The 18,778-nt window shown below is 36.8% G+C and overlaps 1 protein-coding gene across 4 annotated transcripts in view; it reads right to left on the bottom strand.

Annotated features, from left to right (window-relative positions):
* Positions 1-18,778, bottom strand: part of LOC134225237 (RNA-binding protein Musashi homolog 1-like) — a 153,158-nt gene that overhangs the window by 77,277 nt on the left and 57,103 nt on the right. For 3 of the 4 annotated variants that reach the window (XM_062705145.1, XM_062705146.1, XM_062705148.1), the window contains one exon: positions 3,503-3,523. The exons of the other annotated variant lie outside the window; for it this stretch is intronic. In XM_062705145.1, the coding sequence (XP_062561129.1) occupies positions 3,503-3,523 (21 nt within the window). The remainder of the gene's footprint in view (positions 1-3,502; positions 3,524-18,778) is intronic. 4 annotated transcript variants of the gene reach the window in all.

The following is an 18,778-nucleotide window of genomic DNA, read 5'->3' as shown; positions in this document are numbered from 1 at the left end:
TGTCTGTGACTAGCTTGAGGACCTTGGGGCCCTCCTTAGCCGTGCAGTAAGACGCGCGGCTACAAAGCAAGACCATGCTGAGGGTGGCTGGGTTCGATTCCCGGTGCCGGTCTAGGCAATTTTCGGATTGGAAATTATCTCGACTTCCCTGGGCATAAAAGTATCATCGTGTTAGCCTCATGATATACGAATGCAAAAATGGTAGCTTGGCTTAGAAACCTCACAGTTAATAACTGTGGAAGTGATTAATGAACACTAAGCTGCGAGGCGGCTCTGTCCCATTGTGGGGATGTAATGCCAATAAGAAGAAGAAGAAGTGGCTTGAGGAAACACATTTAAGCTACCAGTCGAATTGGAATGGAAACTATTTGTTTTTATTCGTACATTTATTTGGTAGGCACTCTGTGTTCTTAACCACTACTGCGCCGTGATCTACTGTGATACTTTGCTGTACAGAATCCACACAGAATCTATTTTTAGATGTCCATTGTTCGTTAGGGTAAAACGACCTATTATGGAGGAGATAAGCGCCGCGTCAAAACAAAATTGATTTAGATAATTCTTTAAAAATGAACTGCTTATCTTTTTTCACATTGCAGTAGTCGAATGAAGGTCGTTAATTCTAGTTTCGTAAATATTACGTCAATTGTGCTAAACTTATGTTGATTTGCTTTTTTTTCACAATGAAAACAAACTACCGCAATAATAGGACACAGTTGCTATATCAGTTGTTGTATCGTTGCTTTTTTTTGAAAGTCAGTTCTATTGTTGCGGTATTGCCTATATTTCATATGGAGGGTGATACCACAACAATAGGACCTTACCACTACCGCAATAATAGACTCAAAGAACGCAATTTTTTAATGCGAAATTTTGATTTTTCATCATTTTGAACGGAATTTTGTCAAAAACAAGGTGTTCTAGTGATAGATTCGAAGAGTTTTAGCGGATCCACAATTGTTTTTAATGCTATTATATCCAGGATGCACTATTTAAACACTTCCGGAACATTAGGACATACCACAACGATAGGACATGTTATCCTATCGTTGTCGTTGCCAGTTCCTATCATCGTAAGTCCATTGTGTTCATTTGTCCATGTAAAATCCAGTGATCGTTGCTTTGTTCGGCCATTAATCGAAATATGTTGGAGGAGTGCCTCCGAGAAGAACAGTTTTGTCAGTCGTCCATCAGGCAACCGTGTCGGCGAGGCGCGTACACCAAAACGCCACCGTTCGGACTACGCTTCTGATAACTGACGAGGGTTTAGTAGAGGGGCTGGGAATAGAATCCATGACCATTCGCTTATAAGGCGAACGTGTAGCCAACTACGCTACGGGACCCTTCTCGGAAACTAATTATTAGACCTCTTCATCCCAAGTAGCACACGCAACATCTTCCAAAAAGCACCTTGTTTCTATTCAGTTTCAATAAAGGCATTGGAAAAACATCAATGCACGAAAAAGTTGCATCAAGATGTCAAAAACGTTCAAGTTGTGATCAATGTTTCATTAACATTGCAATGCAGTACGTGTTTGACATTTGGAAACAAACAACCAAAGAATACTGCACTTTATGTTGCAAACACGAAACAAATTCATCAAGTTGCATATTTTTTACCATGTAACTTTAATGCGTCTTTCAAAATTAAACTGTTTGTTTAAATTAAGTTGCAGATAAGTTGAGTGTGTCGTTCAACGTTTTGACAACTCACTATTTTTTTCCGGTGATGGTGCAATCAAGTAACAGAAAACCCGAGTACAAAACTTCATAATCGTATAGTTTTATGGTGAGTCAACATGCAGTCCCTTCGACGTGTTGAATGATTCTGTGGTGCTGTCAAATTTTAAGCTAATTCGGATAAAATTTCGAGGTGGCTCAAGTCGATTTAGTGTTCTTGGGCTATTTTCAGTTTTGAAAAAAATCTAAAAAGAGATATAAACGCCAAAAATCATCGCAACTTTGTTCGAACAACTTGTTTGAAGAAAGCCTTACGTGTAAAGTGTAAATTAATGACAAATGTTTAGCTTCTGATTTTAAGAATTGGGTTGTTTAGGGGTATACATGTTTTTACATATTCTGAACCTGCATAAAAAACTAAGCCTAACCCCAATTTTTCAGAATTTTTGGAGCCCCGGAACTATTTTTCATTTGCATTTTTAATTTATATGGGACTAAAAATTTGTTCTTATGCTGCATGGGCCAACTGTCATTCTATGAATGTTAGTGTCATTCTATCGATTAAAATAGGTTTTTGTTTGCTATACAAAAATGAAAATAAAAGGTTTACAAACAAAATAAAAATATGTTGGAGATCAGAAAAGCATGCTCTTTATGTTAAACTATAAGAAACCTCATATTATTTTCTGCTAAACAACCCAATTCAACGGTAAATCGCACATTAGCAATCTTCTTACTCAAATGTCCAGGGGAGAAAAAGGAATAAAAATCTTCTATATAATAAAATTGAGTTGAGTTTTCCTTCCTGTCGATTTAACTCGCAAACGGGTTGACTGATTCGCAAGATTTTTTCCCTAATCGATTCGTTTAGGGATCCGCAAGGTTTGTATCTACAAAAAGTTGGTGAATTTAACGGGGAAATGTAAAAAAATCATTAGAAACAATTTTGGGCCAGCTGTTGAGGAAAACAAAGCAAACGCACGGAAATTGATCTAGAGTGCGATGCTGCAAATAGTTTATTGTGACATTTGCAACAACCGGGCAAAGCTGGGTTTCTTTCACTATTATATAATAAATTTCCGACTTTTAAAGGAAACAGTGCTTTTATGTACCTAAAAGCTTGAAAATCACTTTAACGTGAACGGAACGAATCGCAATGTTTACAAGACATGTAGAGCACACACACCAAAAGCTTCCGTCTAGAGGTTGGCTGCGCTGATTTTTGGCGTTTATATACCTTTTGTTAGATTTTTTTTTCATAATTGAAAATAGCCGAAAACACTTAATCGACTTGAGCGACTAATTCGAATTAGCTTAAAATTTGGCAGTGGAGGCTTATTTTAGCATAAGAATTGTGATTTTGATCTGACCGGTTGAATTTTTGATACTTTTTGAAAACATGAAGCGGTCTACTAATTATGGCCAGAAAATCAACATTGTCTTCATCGTTTGCGCGATTGCTGAGAATAGAACCCATCAGCGATGACATATTTCGAGAAACCATCGAAGATATGAGTTTGCAAAGTTTAGGATATGTATTCAAGCTCGAATCTAAGTTGAAGGTAGTGGTGAGTTGAGTTTTGTTCGGTAAACGTCATTCTAATTTATGATCTGTTTCAAGCTTGTAAAATTGCTTTTTAGTTATTTTTGATAGCGACATTAACAAATTGGTTTACGCCGTTAATCGAACTTTCTGTTCTTTGTAACAAAGATGGTTATGTACCAGACATGAAGGAAGATATTAAAAGCCAGATCAAAAAAGACGTATCGGCTGGTACATTGTATTGCGGTCATCAAACTCAAACTCTGATGTGCTACTTACCTAAAAGTAGTTCCATGCAATCTATATCAGAAAAAACAGAGAAAAGAGAAGAAAACAAGAGAAGACAAAGTTTTATAATTGTATCTTCTTGTATTAGACGAGACGCTCAGTAAAACATGGAAAGACATTTGATGCTATATAATGAACACTATTCTATAGACGTTAGTACCGGTTGTTATTGTGCACAGGACAGACAGGTAGTATAAGATAAGTATGGTGCCATATTTCTATCAAACAAAAGTACCTTACCGAAGAAGCCAATAAGAAGCAGCTTTTTATGTCATACATTGCCAAATTTGTACTACTTATGTATATACATTCAACAGAACAACTGATTGTTTCTAGATGCTAGTTCTATTTTGGCAAACCTAATCAAACGGTCATGCAACAGTCACCAAATCCAAACAGGAAAAAAAACTATAGATATAATTGAATATAAACACAAATCATTATAGCAGGATGAAGAAAGCTTTAACAAGCATATAATACACCGTCTTTAAGAACTGAGTTCTAACCCGCACAACCGACCGACGAAACCATACACCATTTCACCTGCGGTGATATTCCGTTTCGGAAAGAGAAGGTAATAAGGGTACCCAAGAGTATATCTTATCATTCGCAACCCCTTTTTATGAGAGTAATTTCGCATTGATTCTCGTTCGTAATCCGAAAACGATGATAACCAGACTTTTCGTAGCCATCTTCTGCTTCTCTAGCTTTTGGTCAACGCTAAGTCAGACCCGGACGAGGAGACATTTTTAGATTTTCCGAATAAAAAACTTCTATCTATTTTTTCCAACCCGTACAGAGTTAGGAAATTGTTGGAGATTATTGGGAAATGCTCATTATCTTCACTGAGGAAAATGGTCGTTCTACGGAAGCTGAAATTTGCGGTTCCTTGTTTTGCTTCTAGATTTGAATTCAGAATAAGATAAGTTGTTTTATTTTGAAATGCTTAGTTGTAAGTACCAGTAGGATGTATGCTGAGATTAATAACGATAGTGAAAAAAAGTGTTTATAGCAAGCCAGAGAACTAACCTCTTCTACAAATTATAACAACCTACGTTATACGTCAAATTTATTATGGTCAGATAATTGTGAGATTTTCTATTACGAAAGCAAACATCTTCGCCTATCCCCAACCAGCAAAAAGTATTCACCTGAATGGAATCCCTTCTCGTCGTCACCGCTAACCTTTGTACCAACTTCTGTAAGTACGGTATGCTCGGGCAAGTCACCTGGCATAGAGCTATTTTGCCGACGAGAGGGTGTATTTGCAAAACAGCAGGAGAAAAAAATCGATCGATTTTTCCATTCGAAGAATTCAATGGCTGCAGCAGCGCAGTTAGTCGTATAACCGCCATAGCCACCCGGAGCAGCTCCCACAGTATCATACACATCCGCACGTACAAACTCATCATTAAGAGGATATGCGAGTGTTCGTGGGAAGTAAGAAACATTCGACAAGGATATTGAAATGCTTCTGCGACGGCGAGGGTTCGTCTTCGTGGGAACATACCGCACTCGTTGCTACCGGCGCGGCGGCGGCGACAAGCGTTGGGGTTACAATCAACGCTCCCCTTTATTACATTCCTATTAAGACGTGAACTGGGACCTTGGGGTGATTTGCTCCAGGGAGTGATCGATCCATCAAATCAATGAAGCTGGCGGCGCTTTTCTCTCGCCGTAAGTGCGAATATCAACACTAGACCCTATTTTTACGAGACGAAAGCACGTATGCAAAAATAAAACCACACAAAAATAATGTGAAGGTTTAAGCAAATCGAATCCTTATACATCGAATGTCAAACAGAATGGCGTGAAAACAGAACTGTATTCGCAATATTCGAATTTATATGAGAGTTCTATTGTAGAGCTACTGTTGAATGATAATGATGAGTGAGTAAGCACCGAAAAGTGAATGTTAGTTCTTCGAACAAACAACATGACAATTCATCGAGCTAACGCTGAGAAGCCAATTGAATAACAATACAATTCTTTTAGCATCTTTTAGCCAAAATGAGCTAATTAGTTCATCAAAACCTTGTAAAAGACTGTCCAGCACCTTGGGTAAGTAGGGCAGGATGTTACCCAATAACTACCAGCTTTGTCGATGTTTTAACCAATATAAATCGAAATCGCGAATCATTTCAAAGTACAGGCACAAAATTAACAAAGGTAGCTAGTGATCTCCTGCTCGAAATTGCTAGGTTCTTGTGACTTTTTAAAGCATTTAAAATTTGTTGGTCCCAGAGCAAAACGCACTAGAGGTGGTACAAAATGGCACACTTACATGAGAAATAAACGAAGAACACATTGTAGTTTGTGAATTTTTTTTTATGTCTTTATTAAAGTGAATCAAATAATGATTGAATGTAATGAATCTATACCATTTCGTCGGATGCCATTTGATCGACCTATCATGCTGAAATTCACTTGTCGACTAAATGTCCATTCGAGAAAATGCCTATTCGACTAAATTCCCATTGGTGTCGACCCATTTACAAAATGTAAATTCCCTGATTTTTCCAGGTTTTCCCAGGGTTTTCATAAAATTTCCAGGATTTAAAAAATACGTTTAACAAACACATAACATTTCGAAGCAGCTTTCACGGTTTTATGTTATACATGTTGCAGATTATTTTTATAATTTTGAAATAAGATATAAATAAATTTGGAGGGTAAATAGGAAATCGATAATTATAGAAGCGGTTGCCAAGCAGGTTAATCAAATCAGCAAATAATCAGTAAAAATGTTGTTTTTATCAAAGGCGACTGTCACTAATTCTGAAACTATGAAGATGTAATAACATTGAATGCTTAAATTCTTTCTTGGCTCACTTTAAACAATTTTAAACGTTAAGAACTGTTAATTTTATTGTATCGTCTGGGTATGTAATTAACTGGGAAAGCCTTCGGGAATTCTTCGGAATGTTTCTCTTGGAACATCTTCGGATATTCTATTCGAAATTCCAGGAATTATTTAGGAGGTTCCTTAAAAAATCCTCTTGAAATATCTTGAAAAAATCATCAAGGTGTTATCTCAGAAATTAATCCTTAAGGAATTCTTTAGGAAATTATTTCAGGCATTCTGTCAGGCATTCTAATCTAATCTCAGGCACTTTTAAGGAATTCATTCTAAAACTCATCCGGGAATTCTTTCCATAAACTTCATCGAAAATTCATTTAGGTAACTCCTTAAGGAATTCTTTCGAAATTTTTTCGCAAAATACTGCGAAGGAAACCTTTGGAAATACCTTCGGAATTTTGTTCAGGAATTCCTACTTGTTCCTTCAGATATTCTTCAAAAAATTCCTTCGGAGATTATTTCTGGAAATGCTCCAAAGAATCCATTCCTTCGGAAATTCTGTTCTTTAGGATATTTCCTCCAGGAATTCCTTTAAAACTTCTAGGAATTTCTTGATATTTTTTAAAAGAATTTTTTGAATAAATTCTTAAAAAAATTTCAGAGAGAATTTTTGACGGATTCCTCCAAAAATTCTCCCAGAAATTCCTTCGAAAATTCTTTTAGGAATTCCATCGAAATTTCCTTTAGGAATTCTTCGGATTTTTTTTAAATATCTGCTTCAGAAATTCCTTTAGGTATTACTTTATCAGTGATCGTAAAATTTCAAATTCTCAAATATGATCGGCAATTCAAATTTTTCGAGAGACAAATCCCATCAGAATCATAGCCCAGAGAATCGCTCATGATTCGAATAGCGACTTGCATCATTGCATGATTTTTACGCGTTCTTAATTGTTGAATGCATTGAATTAACTTTTTTCGCTTAAAACAATGGCCAATAAATCCATACGTAAACAGAACATACACCTCGATTGCGTTTTGTCGCTTTTTAGAACGAAGTCATTTTTCGGCGAGTGAGCGAAGCGGCGCGATTCTGTCCAAGAAACTAAAGCGCGATGCTCTCCCTACAGAATCGCAAGCGAGTTGGCTCGTGCATGAAGCCTCGATGATTGAGATTTGATTATGGTTCTACCAACACTGCTTTGGAAATTCTTTTAGGAATTTCATCGAAAATTATTTCAAGAGATTATAAAAAGACTTTCCGAAGGAATTTTTTAAGTATATTTAGAATGTATTTCCAAAGAAATTCTAGAATAATTCTCTAAAGGAATATCCGAAATAATTCCTGAAGTAATGTTCCACTGAATTCCTGAAGCAAAATCTAGAAAAAAAATTCGTATGCAAATTATAAACGAATAGGTACCTGGAGAAAAAACTTCGAACGAATTTCCGGAGTGTTTTCCAGTTATGCGGCTACGAACAATATGCGAATAATAAAGTTTTAATTAAAAGAGTAAACACGGCTAATATCTCCACATCCTGTATTGCTAGCTATAGTCAATCCTTATCAATGTTATTGCTGGATCTGGTTTTACCCATTCGTTACTTCTCTTCTACTAAACTCGTGTAATAGCAAGTATTAATTCAAACAATCGGCAGCTGCCCTGGACACGCTACATAATTTCCAAGAACTTGTCTCACTTTCGATTGCAGTACCGGTGCGAATTTTTCATGGAAATTTCACTGTTCTGTTAATCCGGTATTTGCGAGAATCAGATCGGAAGCAGCAACAGTATTCAGTGTTTCTCTAGGTAATACAACAAAAGCCTTTGGAAACACAATGATAACACAATCGCATAAAAATACCACCCCCACAATATACATAAATGTGTTTGTAGCATTGTTAAACCACCAAAGTCAACCGAGAAGAGATGGTGCCTTTCTTGTGCACTGTTAAGTCTAATTCAAAAAGCAAATTTCAAAAGTGGAACTATTATTGGGTTAGTTGTACTATACATATTACTTTGAATTTTATATATTAACATATATGGATTGCAGTTCATGCTACAATTTAGGAAAAATCAATTTTGTCATGGTAATGTGCCCCCCTGTGTCGCGGGTGAACAAATAACATAAAGGGAGAGCTTACAGCCGTTCGGTGCACCTCAAATTACGGAGAAAGGCAGAAAATTTCAATGAATCATCGCCCGACGATTGTGTTGCCTTCACAACATTTCATTTCTGCTTTTGAATTACATCCAACCTTGAATGTTCACCAGTTTCATCCTTCCGGTGAAAAGTTTTATCCCGAACGGTCTCCTCTGGGTAAAGCATATATGTATAATTTTCCTCAACATCAAACCAACTCAAAAAAACAGTTTTCTACTGATTTTTTTTTTTCATTTTTGAATGCACCCATTCTTCTGTTGTTGTTATCATCAGTCGTTATGCGGGATATGTTACACAATTTACTCCCCCATAAGGATAACGAGTGGAACGTAGCTTCTCAAGCAGCAGCCCTCTTGAATAAATATTATACATACTATCGAAAAGGACTGTTATAAAAGGACCGTTGTAATGTCAGTATTTATATCGTTCGACCTCATATACATACTGTGACAACGAAAGTCGTGGACAAGTGTGGAACATTGAATCGAAACATGGGATCCCTAGGGTTCCTTCATTGTAAAACATTGATTGTTTCTTCTCGATAACGGAGTTTGTAGTAAACAAAAGACATCTCATAGAGGCTATAGTTTAATAGCCCCGTGGAAAAGGACACATTTTCAGCTATCGAACCGATTTATTCAGTGACGCTCGTTTGATTACTTGTTTATCAGACACCTACATCCCTTTCATCCCTGAACCGTAATGGATTAGTGAGATATTCAAAAACCATTTAACTGTATACAGTTTTGTGCCTTATGTTTACTTTGTCTTGTGAAACAAAAATTCAATGGTGGCAGCTGATATAGTAGCCATCGCCACCTATCCACTCGGTCTAGGTCAGCCAGAAGCTCAACTCCCAACCAAAACAAAAGCCATGACTTAGCACGCATACCCCCCATACACAACATTCATGTAAAACAGCATGTCATACTCTCGTTGGGATGGACTTCTTGAATCCAGTAGGATTTGGCGTCTATCCAGCGCACAGTGGTGCGTTTGGCTAAAATCGTGAACTTTTTATTTTACCACTTCAGGGTGTTATTTTTCGACATTGGTGTCTTTGGGAATAAATTTTAGAAAAATATTGCGCATCGAATGACGAAAAGTTGTAGTTCCAATTTTTGCCACAGGTGGCGCTGCAAAATGTAACTTCTTTAATAAACGGTTTTAAAATATGGTGTCTTTGGCAAAGTTGTAGTGTAATTTATTATGAATTTTATTGCTGAAGACACCGAGTGTCCATCTATCATCGTTTTTGAAATACGGGCGTTTTTTATGGACAGACCCTAAAAAAACAGTATTTAAAGATATTTTCGAAACTAACAGTTTCAGGTCAATACAATGTTCTACAAAAATGTATATATAATCAAAATAGACCACTTTCTGGAAGAAACCATGCAAACATGACTTGTTATCGGCGATTTAGGGTCGAAAATAGTGATATTTGAAGACTTCATATGCAACAGAGGGGCAAATTGGGGCAAGGAAATCCCCACAGGATTTAAAATATCTGGTCTGTAGTTTCATATGCATATAATTATGTCTGTCTCCACGTGTATCCAAACAAGTATTTCTAAATGTCATAAATCGACATTTTCAACTGATATTTATATAATAATTCAGATTTCACCACACTGCATACCACGCTGTTGAATGTTAATGTAAAAAGAAGTGCAGCGTGAAGCTGGTTTTCTGTTCTCTTCATCCAATCATTTCACAAAATGCAAATCTGACGTCATACGCTCCTAGAGATGTCGTAAAATCCCGAATAATCGATTAGTAACTAATCGATTTCTCTTTATTCTTGTCGATTATTGAATCGATCCATCGATTTAAAATTAATCGATTATCACAACGATGAATCGATTAATCGATTAATTTGCAACTTCTTAGAGATGTCGTTAATTCCCGATTAATCTATTAGTAACTCATCAATTATTCTCCATTCTTGTCGATTATTGAATCGATTAACCGTTGGTAAGTAATCGATTCAAAATAATTCGATTATTTCAACGAATAATCGATTAATTAAAATGTATGTATATGATAGCACCTGAATGCTGGCAGTTGGTGTGTAGAAAACCAGCTACTGCTTGGGATTCATTGTTAAGTGTATAATGTTAAGGTGTCAACTCATTCATTCTCTCGCTTAGCGTTATAGAGATGTCGCAAATTATTCGATTACTTCGATTAATCGATTCATCGTTGTGATAATCGATTAATTTTAAATCGATTATTACCCAGCGATGAATCGATTCAATAAGAATAAAGAGTAATCGATTAGTTACTAATCGATTATTCGGGATTTTACGACATCCCTAGAGCGTATGACGTCAGAATTGCATTGTGTGAAATGATTGGATGAAGAGAACAAAGAAATAGCTTCACGCTGCACTTCTTTTGACATTAACATTCAACAGCGTGGTATGCAGTGTGATGAAATCTCAATTATTATATAAATATCAGTTGAAAATGTCGGTTTATGAAATTTAGAAATACTTGTTTGGATACACGTGGAGACAGACATAATTATATACATATGAAACTACAGACCAGATATTTTAAATCCTGTGGGGATTTCCTTGCCCCAATTTGCCCCTCTGTTGCATATGAAGTCTTCAAATATCACTATTTTCGACCCTAAATCGCCGATAACAAGTCATGTTTGCAAAAAACATCCCTGGTTTCTTCCAGAAAGTGGTCTATTTTGATTATATATACATTTTTGTAGAACATTGTATTGATCTGAAACTGTTAGTTTCGAAAATATCTTTAAATACTGTTTTTTTAGGGTCTGTCCATAAAAAACGCCCGTATTTCAAAAACGATGATAGATGGACACTCGGTGTCTTCAGCAATAAAATTCATAATAAATTACACTACAACTTTGCCAAAGACACCATATTTTAAAATCGTTTATTAAAGAAGTTACATTTTGCAGCGCCACCTGTGGCAAAAATTGGAACTACAACTTTTCGTCATTCGATGCGCAATATTTTTCTAAAATTTATTCCCAAAGACACCAATGTCGAAAAATAACACCCTGAAGTGGTAAAATAAAAAGTTCACGATTTTAGCCAAACGCACCACTGTGCAGCGTGTTGTCAATGGCAGTGCATGCATTAATTGGTTTGCCTGATCAAAATTATTTTCTCATTGTTATTGTGTGAGACCCAACAAAAGTTTTAAGGTCGGGTAAAGTTCGCCCTAGGAATGTAGGGCAGTCGATTGACACCTGCTTCGCCTTTTTACTGGTCTTATCATAAAGACCATAAGGCATTTTGAGTGAGGGTAAATGTGAACGGCCATCCGGTGGGATTATTATTATGAAGATAAAATACCCTTCCGTCCCGCATGTATGTTTGTAGGATACCTCAAGGATATGTTGAGCTTAATTAGAAGGGATATAACATAACAATGAGTGGTAATATGTATTTTCAAATAAATAGAAATGACAAGTACGGAGAAATAGTAACAAGCTGATATGGAGATTTATTTGTTACGAAACTGATTTGAATAGATTATTGATTTCAGATTCGACTTTTTAATCATCTTTCTCGATACTCCAAGCAGAAGACTTTGTAGAATACCAATACGGCATCTTTAGATCGGCACACAAATAGAAATGATTAAATGCCATTCATACCAGGATTACCCAAATTACGGCCCGCAGACCACATCGCTTGCAGCTCCACTCCAAATGAAACAATGTTATATTTACAAAATTTAGAAGAAATTGTATTTCAAATTACCCACGAACAGGGTTTCTGCTAATCGTTCTCAATAGATTACGAACAACGATAAGAGACAAAAACCTGTTTGAATCATTAGGGGCTGTCCACAAACCACGTAGACCGAAATTTCACTTTTGAAGTCTACGTAGACTTTTCCAAATTTTATAAAACATCATATGTGATTGGAAAAATATGGAAACCAACTACGTTTCAAGCAATTCAGCTATTCAAATCCATTTCCATGTGAACATTACAATGAAACTCGAACCTAACTAAATCAAACTGAACAAAATCCAACAAAACAAAAATCAGTTTGAAAGGAAATCAAATTTAATCCTGACATCAAATCTCAAAGCCAAGTAATTTAATTTCTGTTTCATTCGATTCCTCCTAGGGGTGTACAACTTTTTTTTTTTAATTTCATGCAATATCCCGCTGAATAATCACTTGTTGAAATCCCAAAAATTCTCTTCTAAATTCCCCGTTAAAAAAAAACCGAGAAATTCTCAGTTAAAATGTAGAATTATTTCCCGAGGTAATTTTAAGTTTAAACGGACATTCCGATATATTTCTCGTGAAAATTTAGAATAACAGTTTCTTACTATAATTTTTAAATTTCTCTTGCAAATTTGGAGCAATTTCTTGAGGAAATTTAAAAAAAAATCTTATGGACATTCCAAAGAATTTTCTGAATAATATTCGGTGGAAATTATGGAGAATTTTCAGTAATTTTTTTTTTTGCAAATTTCTCGTAAAAAATTCGAATAAATTTTCATGAAAATTACAAAAGCTTTTTTACAAAAACTGCATACAATTTTGTGTTGTGGAAACTCAAACAGTTTTTGGTGGAGAATTCAAATAATTTCTTGTAGAAGTTTTCAACAATTTATTTAGAAAATCCGAAGATTTTCCATCGATAATTCTAAAGAAATTGCATTAGAACTGCCGAAGAAATTTACGAAGTAGTTTCCACGGGCATTTCGAAGAATTTTGCTTATATGTCCAAAGAATTCTTTGCAAAAATTCCGAAGAATTTCCGAAATTTAGAAAAAAAAATTCCGGGGACTTCCCAGAAAATCTCCAGTGGATATTCTGAAGGGTTTCTCGCGGAAATTTCGGAGAATTCATTTTACAAGTTCCAAAGAATATGTTTTGGGCATTCCAAAGACTTTTTCTTGGATATGCTTCCTTTGTGAATTAAAAAAAATCCCTTGAAGTATGACATAATTTAATTTCCAATTTCCAAAAAATTTCCGCCCGAAAATTAAAAAAAAAAATTCTAGTAGAAACAGCAAATCCAAGTGAAGATTTTGAATTTTTTCCGAAAGTTTTTATAGAATACTTTGGAGAATTTTCCTGCTCATCACAGAATAATTTCCTGGTGAAATCCATGACTTTTACTTCAGTGAAATTCATTACATGTTTATGGAGAAATGCGAGAGATTATTTCGGTAAAGTCATGCAAAAAAAAAACCGGAAATCCTAAAAAAAATCAAACGAGTGAACTTAGACTTGAGTAGACATTTTCGAAACCCTACCCCCCCCCCATAAGAGTCTACGTGGTTTATGGACAGCCCCTTACAAACCAAGAAAACGTAACCCGAGTTTATCGTAACCCGATACAAGTGCGAAAAAAACGAATCGGATAGCTATGATAAAACGTTTCGTTCTCGCTCATTTTTCGTTATGCACTATATTTTTAGCACAGTTGTGTAAAACAATGTGAAATATATCATCAGAACCAGTGCCCTCGCAATTGAAGCTTTTTAAAAGGAATTTATTTATACAAGGTGTCTGTAAATTATCCGTACAAACAAATATGTTTACAGGTATATTTCTTAACAGACTAAAATACCAACATGCATTGTTATTATAACAGGATTGCATGAAGCAAGCTTCATTTATTCATTTCAAAATGATCCCCATATCCATACACGCCTTCGAACGTGTCACAAAATCATCGCGATGACCGCTCATTTTCAAACAGATACTTTTCACATAATTCAGATGACTGTGACATGATTTCAAATTCGGTGTTTTGCCACCAAAATCTTGTTTTTAAGACGGATCGTACAGAATGATAAATTCGATTCACATCCGGTAAGTTGGAAGGCATTTTTTTGTGTTAAAAAAAACTCTCTAAAAAGTATTCACAGAGACTAATAGTCTTTTTACCCATAATCTGACACTCAGCTGAGTTGTGATACCCACAGAACTACAGAGTCAGTCAATTATCATCCTTTTTGTTCTATAGGTAGAAGCAAACCGTCACAATCTGTACGGATAATTTGCAGACAACTTATAGCTTCCCGAATCAGTATGAGATGATAAGTGAGAGATATTTTCATTTCACCTGAATTCAATCCCTGCCCATGATTATGTCGTTAAGGGCAAAAAAGAATTATTCTATCCTTGAAGATATCTTAATACTCTTCAATATGCTAGGTAAATTGCCTATTTTGACTAACCCGCACGTAGATTATTTAGATACAATGTTTGGAATCTTGGAGGTCAGTACTTCACTTGGCGGGATTTGAAGCCATAGTATGCTAGACAGTTACTATCTCTACCAAGCTACGAAGGACCTCCGTTGGTCTTCTCAGCTTAACGTTTACTGATGAATCCCAACTATACACTATGGTCCAGCTCAAATTTATTTTTAGATCAACTGTCTCACACATATTAATGTACACAACCAAAACAAGTATGGAAAGAAATTATTATTGTTTGACTGCCGGTTAAAAAATTATTCAAAGCGAAAACCATTTCCGAAGCGGGCAATGATCGGTCCGGCTTAGCGTGGAAGGTGTGGAAGCTACACAAAGACAACTTATCAGAACGCTGAATTTATAGCAACAGAACGTTTTGAGTGTTCCGATAGCAGCTTTTGAAATTCATATTGAACTGCCAGAAAGCTAGCCGGTTGCTAGCTAGCTTGTAAAAGATGGGGCGGATTTGATGATAGGGTTGGGTGTGACGACCTCCAAGCTGACCTTGTCGCGAGTTTAACGATTCAATATCCGAAGATGGGACTTATAGCCTGGGTTGCACGGTTTTTGGGGAGGGGGAGGGGACTTCCTGGATAAACCAGGAAGGTTTGCCCCCGATTGAGAACATACAGCCCAATTTAGCAACACGGGGATCCTAAGAAAGTTGATGTTTGTTAAATAATGCGGTACAGATCCCTTCTTCAAAAGAGCAGGTAAGGGGCTGCAAGGCTGACAGTGTCATCTCTGACGCTGCTAGGTATTCCGAAGGCTTCCCAATTTGATATTTGGGACATTGGCACAGGTAAGGAAGAGAAAGAGGTAAATTTGTATGGGAGCTGGGTTTGCATGGTTCACAAAACTACAAACAGAACTACTACAGCCGGTAAATAATCTGTTTGTCCTTGAAACAAGACAGTACGGTCTATGAGCGGTGGTACATGACGTCATCCTAAGGACGAGTGCCGGAGCTTGCAGCGAAGGAAGCAGGCTTTGTGGATGATAACCACCTGTACACGGTGGCAAAAAGGCAGATTTGGCAGGTGTGGAGGGGTGTAACTCAGAAGCAAACCGAACGAATTGGTTGAACATTCAGACAAGAACTTCAAACAGATTCCGATGAGCTAGCCAGATAAGCTCCACTATCAATGATGGCTTGTCCCACCCGGAGACGTAAGGCTCATTTACATGTTTCATGCAGCCTAACAAGGGGTTTCACTAGGTTGATCTGGCAGGTGACTTTGACGGGACGTGACTCCCCGATCGATGGAAACTCCCTGAACTCATTAAATCTTACGCTTGGGATGGGTTGTTATCCTATCCTAGTTATCCTAGCAACCAACTGGTTCAATTTTAGGGGTGTCCATGTACGATTGAACAGGATATGTCTGAGGAGACAAGTTCTGAGTGCTTTCCTTCCTCGAAGGCGTTCTGAAGAACGTCGCCTAGGCCAGCAAAGTTTGAGCTGATTCCACAGTCCGGTCGGAAGGCATGTTGTAGATACCCAACTCTCTCATGCTTTACCAGTTCCACATGTATCCGCCGGTTAATTGTTCTCTCCACGACCTTGGAGGTACTAGAGACAGAGGCGTCGCGTCCGCATGTGCAACCTGTGCACTGCACAGGTAGCAATTTTGTCCCTAACATTTGAACTCTAGATAAATTTCTTGTCATTCTTATCCAAATATTATTTGGATTATGTGCAATTATCATATGTTTTGTACAAATTTGACGATTAATAAATACATAATCGTAAAATATGCACAGATTTTTTTATAGGCGGCCTGTGATATGAGGTAGTCAACTGAAATGATGTGATGGGGGCGCGTTATATTCTACTCTACGATACCAAAACGACATCCCGCCACATGTCCAACTCGTGCACTTTCAGCCGAGAACGGTTTGCCATGCATCATACACGCATTATTTTGTATGTGTAGGTCATCCGCTCTAATCGCAATCGGCGATGTATAGGTAGTCAAAGCGTTCATCACTGGCAGTGCACGGTTTGGTGCCGATGCAGAAAAGCACATCGGTTTGGTGCCTACCGAGTAGGTTACTTCACCATTTCAAACAGCGCATGCGCGATTGGGTGAAGAGCGCGCAATCGGAACAAAACAGAAAGAGAAGAGAGGCTCTCTCAAAGCGTCCCATGATGGCGGAAGTCCGGTAAGCACATCAGCAGAGCAATAACGTCTTTCATATTGGGGGTCGTACACTTATTACGTAAGCAATTTTTCTGGGTTTTTCGACCCCCCCTACCCCCATGTAAGATTTTTTTCATACAAATGATTTTTTATTTATATGGAGCGTAAGATATTGACCGAAACCCCCTCCCCCTATAAGTGCTTACGTAATATGTGTACGGCCCCTTGATTGAGATTTTGGCTTATGAAGAATTTTTCGACACACCTATCCAAAATATGTAGGAGCTATTCGTATACCATGTGAACAGCTTACTCGGTATAGTGGTATAAAGGATGTCCATCTTTCAGACAAATAATTAATGAAAAATTGCATAAGCAGAAGTGTACGCTGATGGAGGGAATTACACATCAAAGACTATTTGACTTCTGTTCACGTGGTATGAGAACAGCCCTTCCAAAAGAAAATTATTTATCAAAGAAATAAACTAAAAATAGAATATCGCTAGTCAAATTGAAAACCGGAATACGGGACTGGCGAAGTTTGATTTTTTTCGCAATTAAACTTAACTTCGCTAGTAGTGCGCTAGTCTAATTAGGCCCTAATTAGACTAGCGCGCCATTAGCGAAGTTAGGTTTAACGTACGGATTGCGAGAAAAATCCAACTTCGCTAGTCCCGTATTTCCGTTTTTAACTTAATCGAGTATAAAGAGGAACGCTTAGATTATAAACTTCATTGTACAGACCCCATGTTTCTAATATGTATAACATGCTAATTACAAATGTTTATTAGTCGTCAAATCATTCTTAATATATTTCAATTTTCTGGTTAACGTTTCACAATTATTAAGACTAGTCTCATTCTACGAAATAACTTTGATTAAAATTAAAAGATAGGTACCTTTCCATTGAATAGATAGTTGACTTATTTGTCATATTGAGAAGAATATCGATGGTGGTATTTTTTTAAAGCTCAAGACAAAAATAGTCGATGAAAAGAGCGTTCTAAATTATTTACCACCGTCAGTCCAAGGCCCTTTCATTAGGCATTAGTTTCCAATGCAAAATTTAAACAAACGAGCATAAATTCCATACAAAAATCCAAGATGGCTGAGTAAGGGATATTGACAAGTCAGAACACTCTCCAATAAATAAACCTGCGTCGGTCTATAGTCTGTCTCTTCCTGTCCTTCGAAAAATTGTGATTGTGGTAGTGCAGCATTTCGAAACACCACCACTCAATCAAATAATACGGTTTGATGCCAATTTTTGTCCCCCCTTAATTTAACGCATTGTCACTTTAAGTTTAATTTAAGTTTATTTCGATATTATTATTATAACTTTATTTTTGTGAGTTTTGATACAGTGATCAGTTCTTCACTTAATTCGATAAATGGGATCCCTTTTATACGCGTTTTTTTTTTCGTAATATTTAACTTCAATCACACGGTGCACAGGTTGAAGAATTGATCACGCGACGCCTCTGACTAGAGATTAACAAGATCGGCTGAAAACTGGATGGTTCACGACCTGTTAAATTTACATAAAATTTGAACCACCGTCTCTTACTTTGAAGCTCAATTTATTTGTATTTGAGTTTCAAAAAAAAAACGCTGTAAAAATGGTTAAAGTATTATCAAAAGTATTATAATTCAAAGCTTTCGATGGTAGCTAAATGACTCGTGAGTCAAAAACGTTGGGCGTATCTGATCTATGCCATCAACAAAAGATACAGATAAATAAACAATAAGAAGTAGACGTCGAGAGCAAAACCAATAATAATACCGTAATGCCACTCTGAAGCTGGCTTGGCACTATGATCTAGTACAGGGCTGCCCAACGTACGGCCCGCGGGCCGGATGCGGCCCGTGGCTCATTTTTTTGTGGCCCGCGGCGTTTGAGAAAAAATACTTCATAACCGGCCCGAAAGCTT

This window comes from Armigeres subalbatus, chromosome 3 (genome assembly GCF_024139115.2).
Source record: "Armigeres subalbatus isolate Guangzhou_Male chromosome 3, GZ_Asu_2, whole genome shotgun sequence".
Lineage (NCBI taxonomy): Eukaryota > Metazoa > Arthropoda > Insecta > Diptera > Culicidae > Armigeres > Armigeres subalbatus.
Note: the sequence above shows the minus strand (reverse complement) of the source record. Positions and strands in the feature narration are given on the sequence as shown.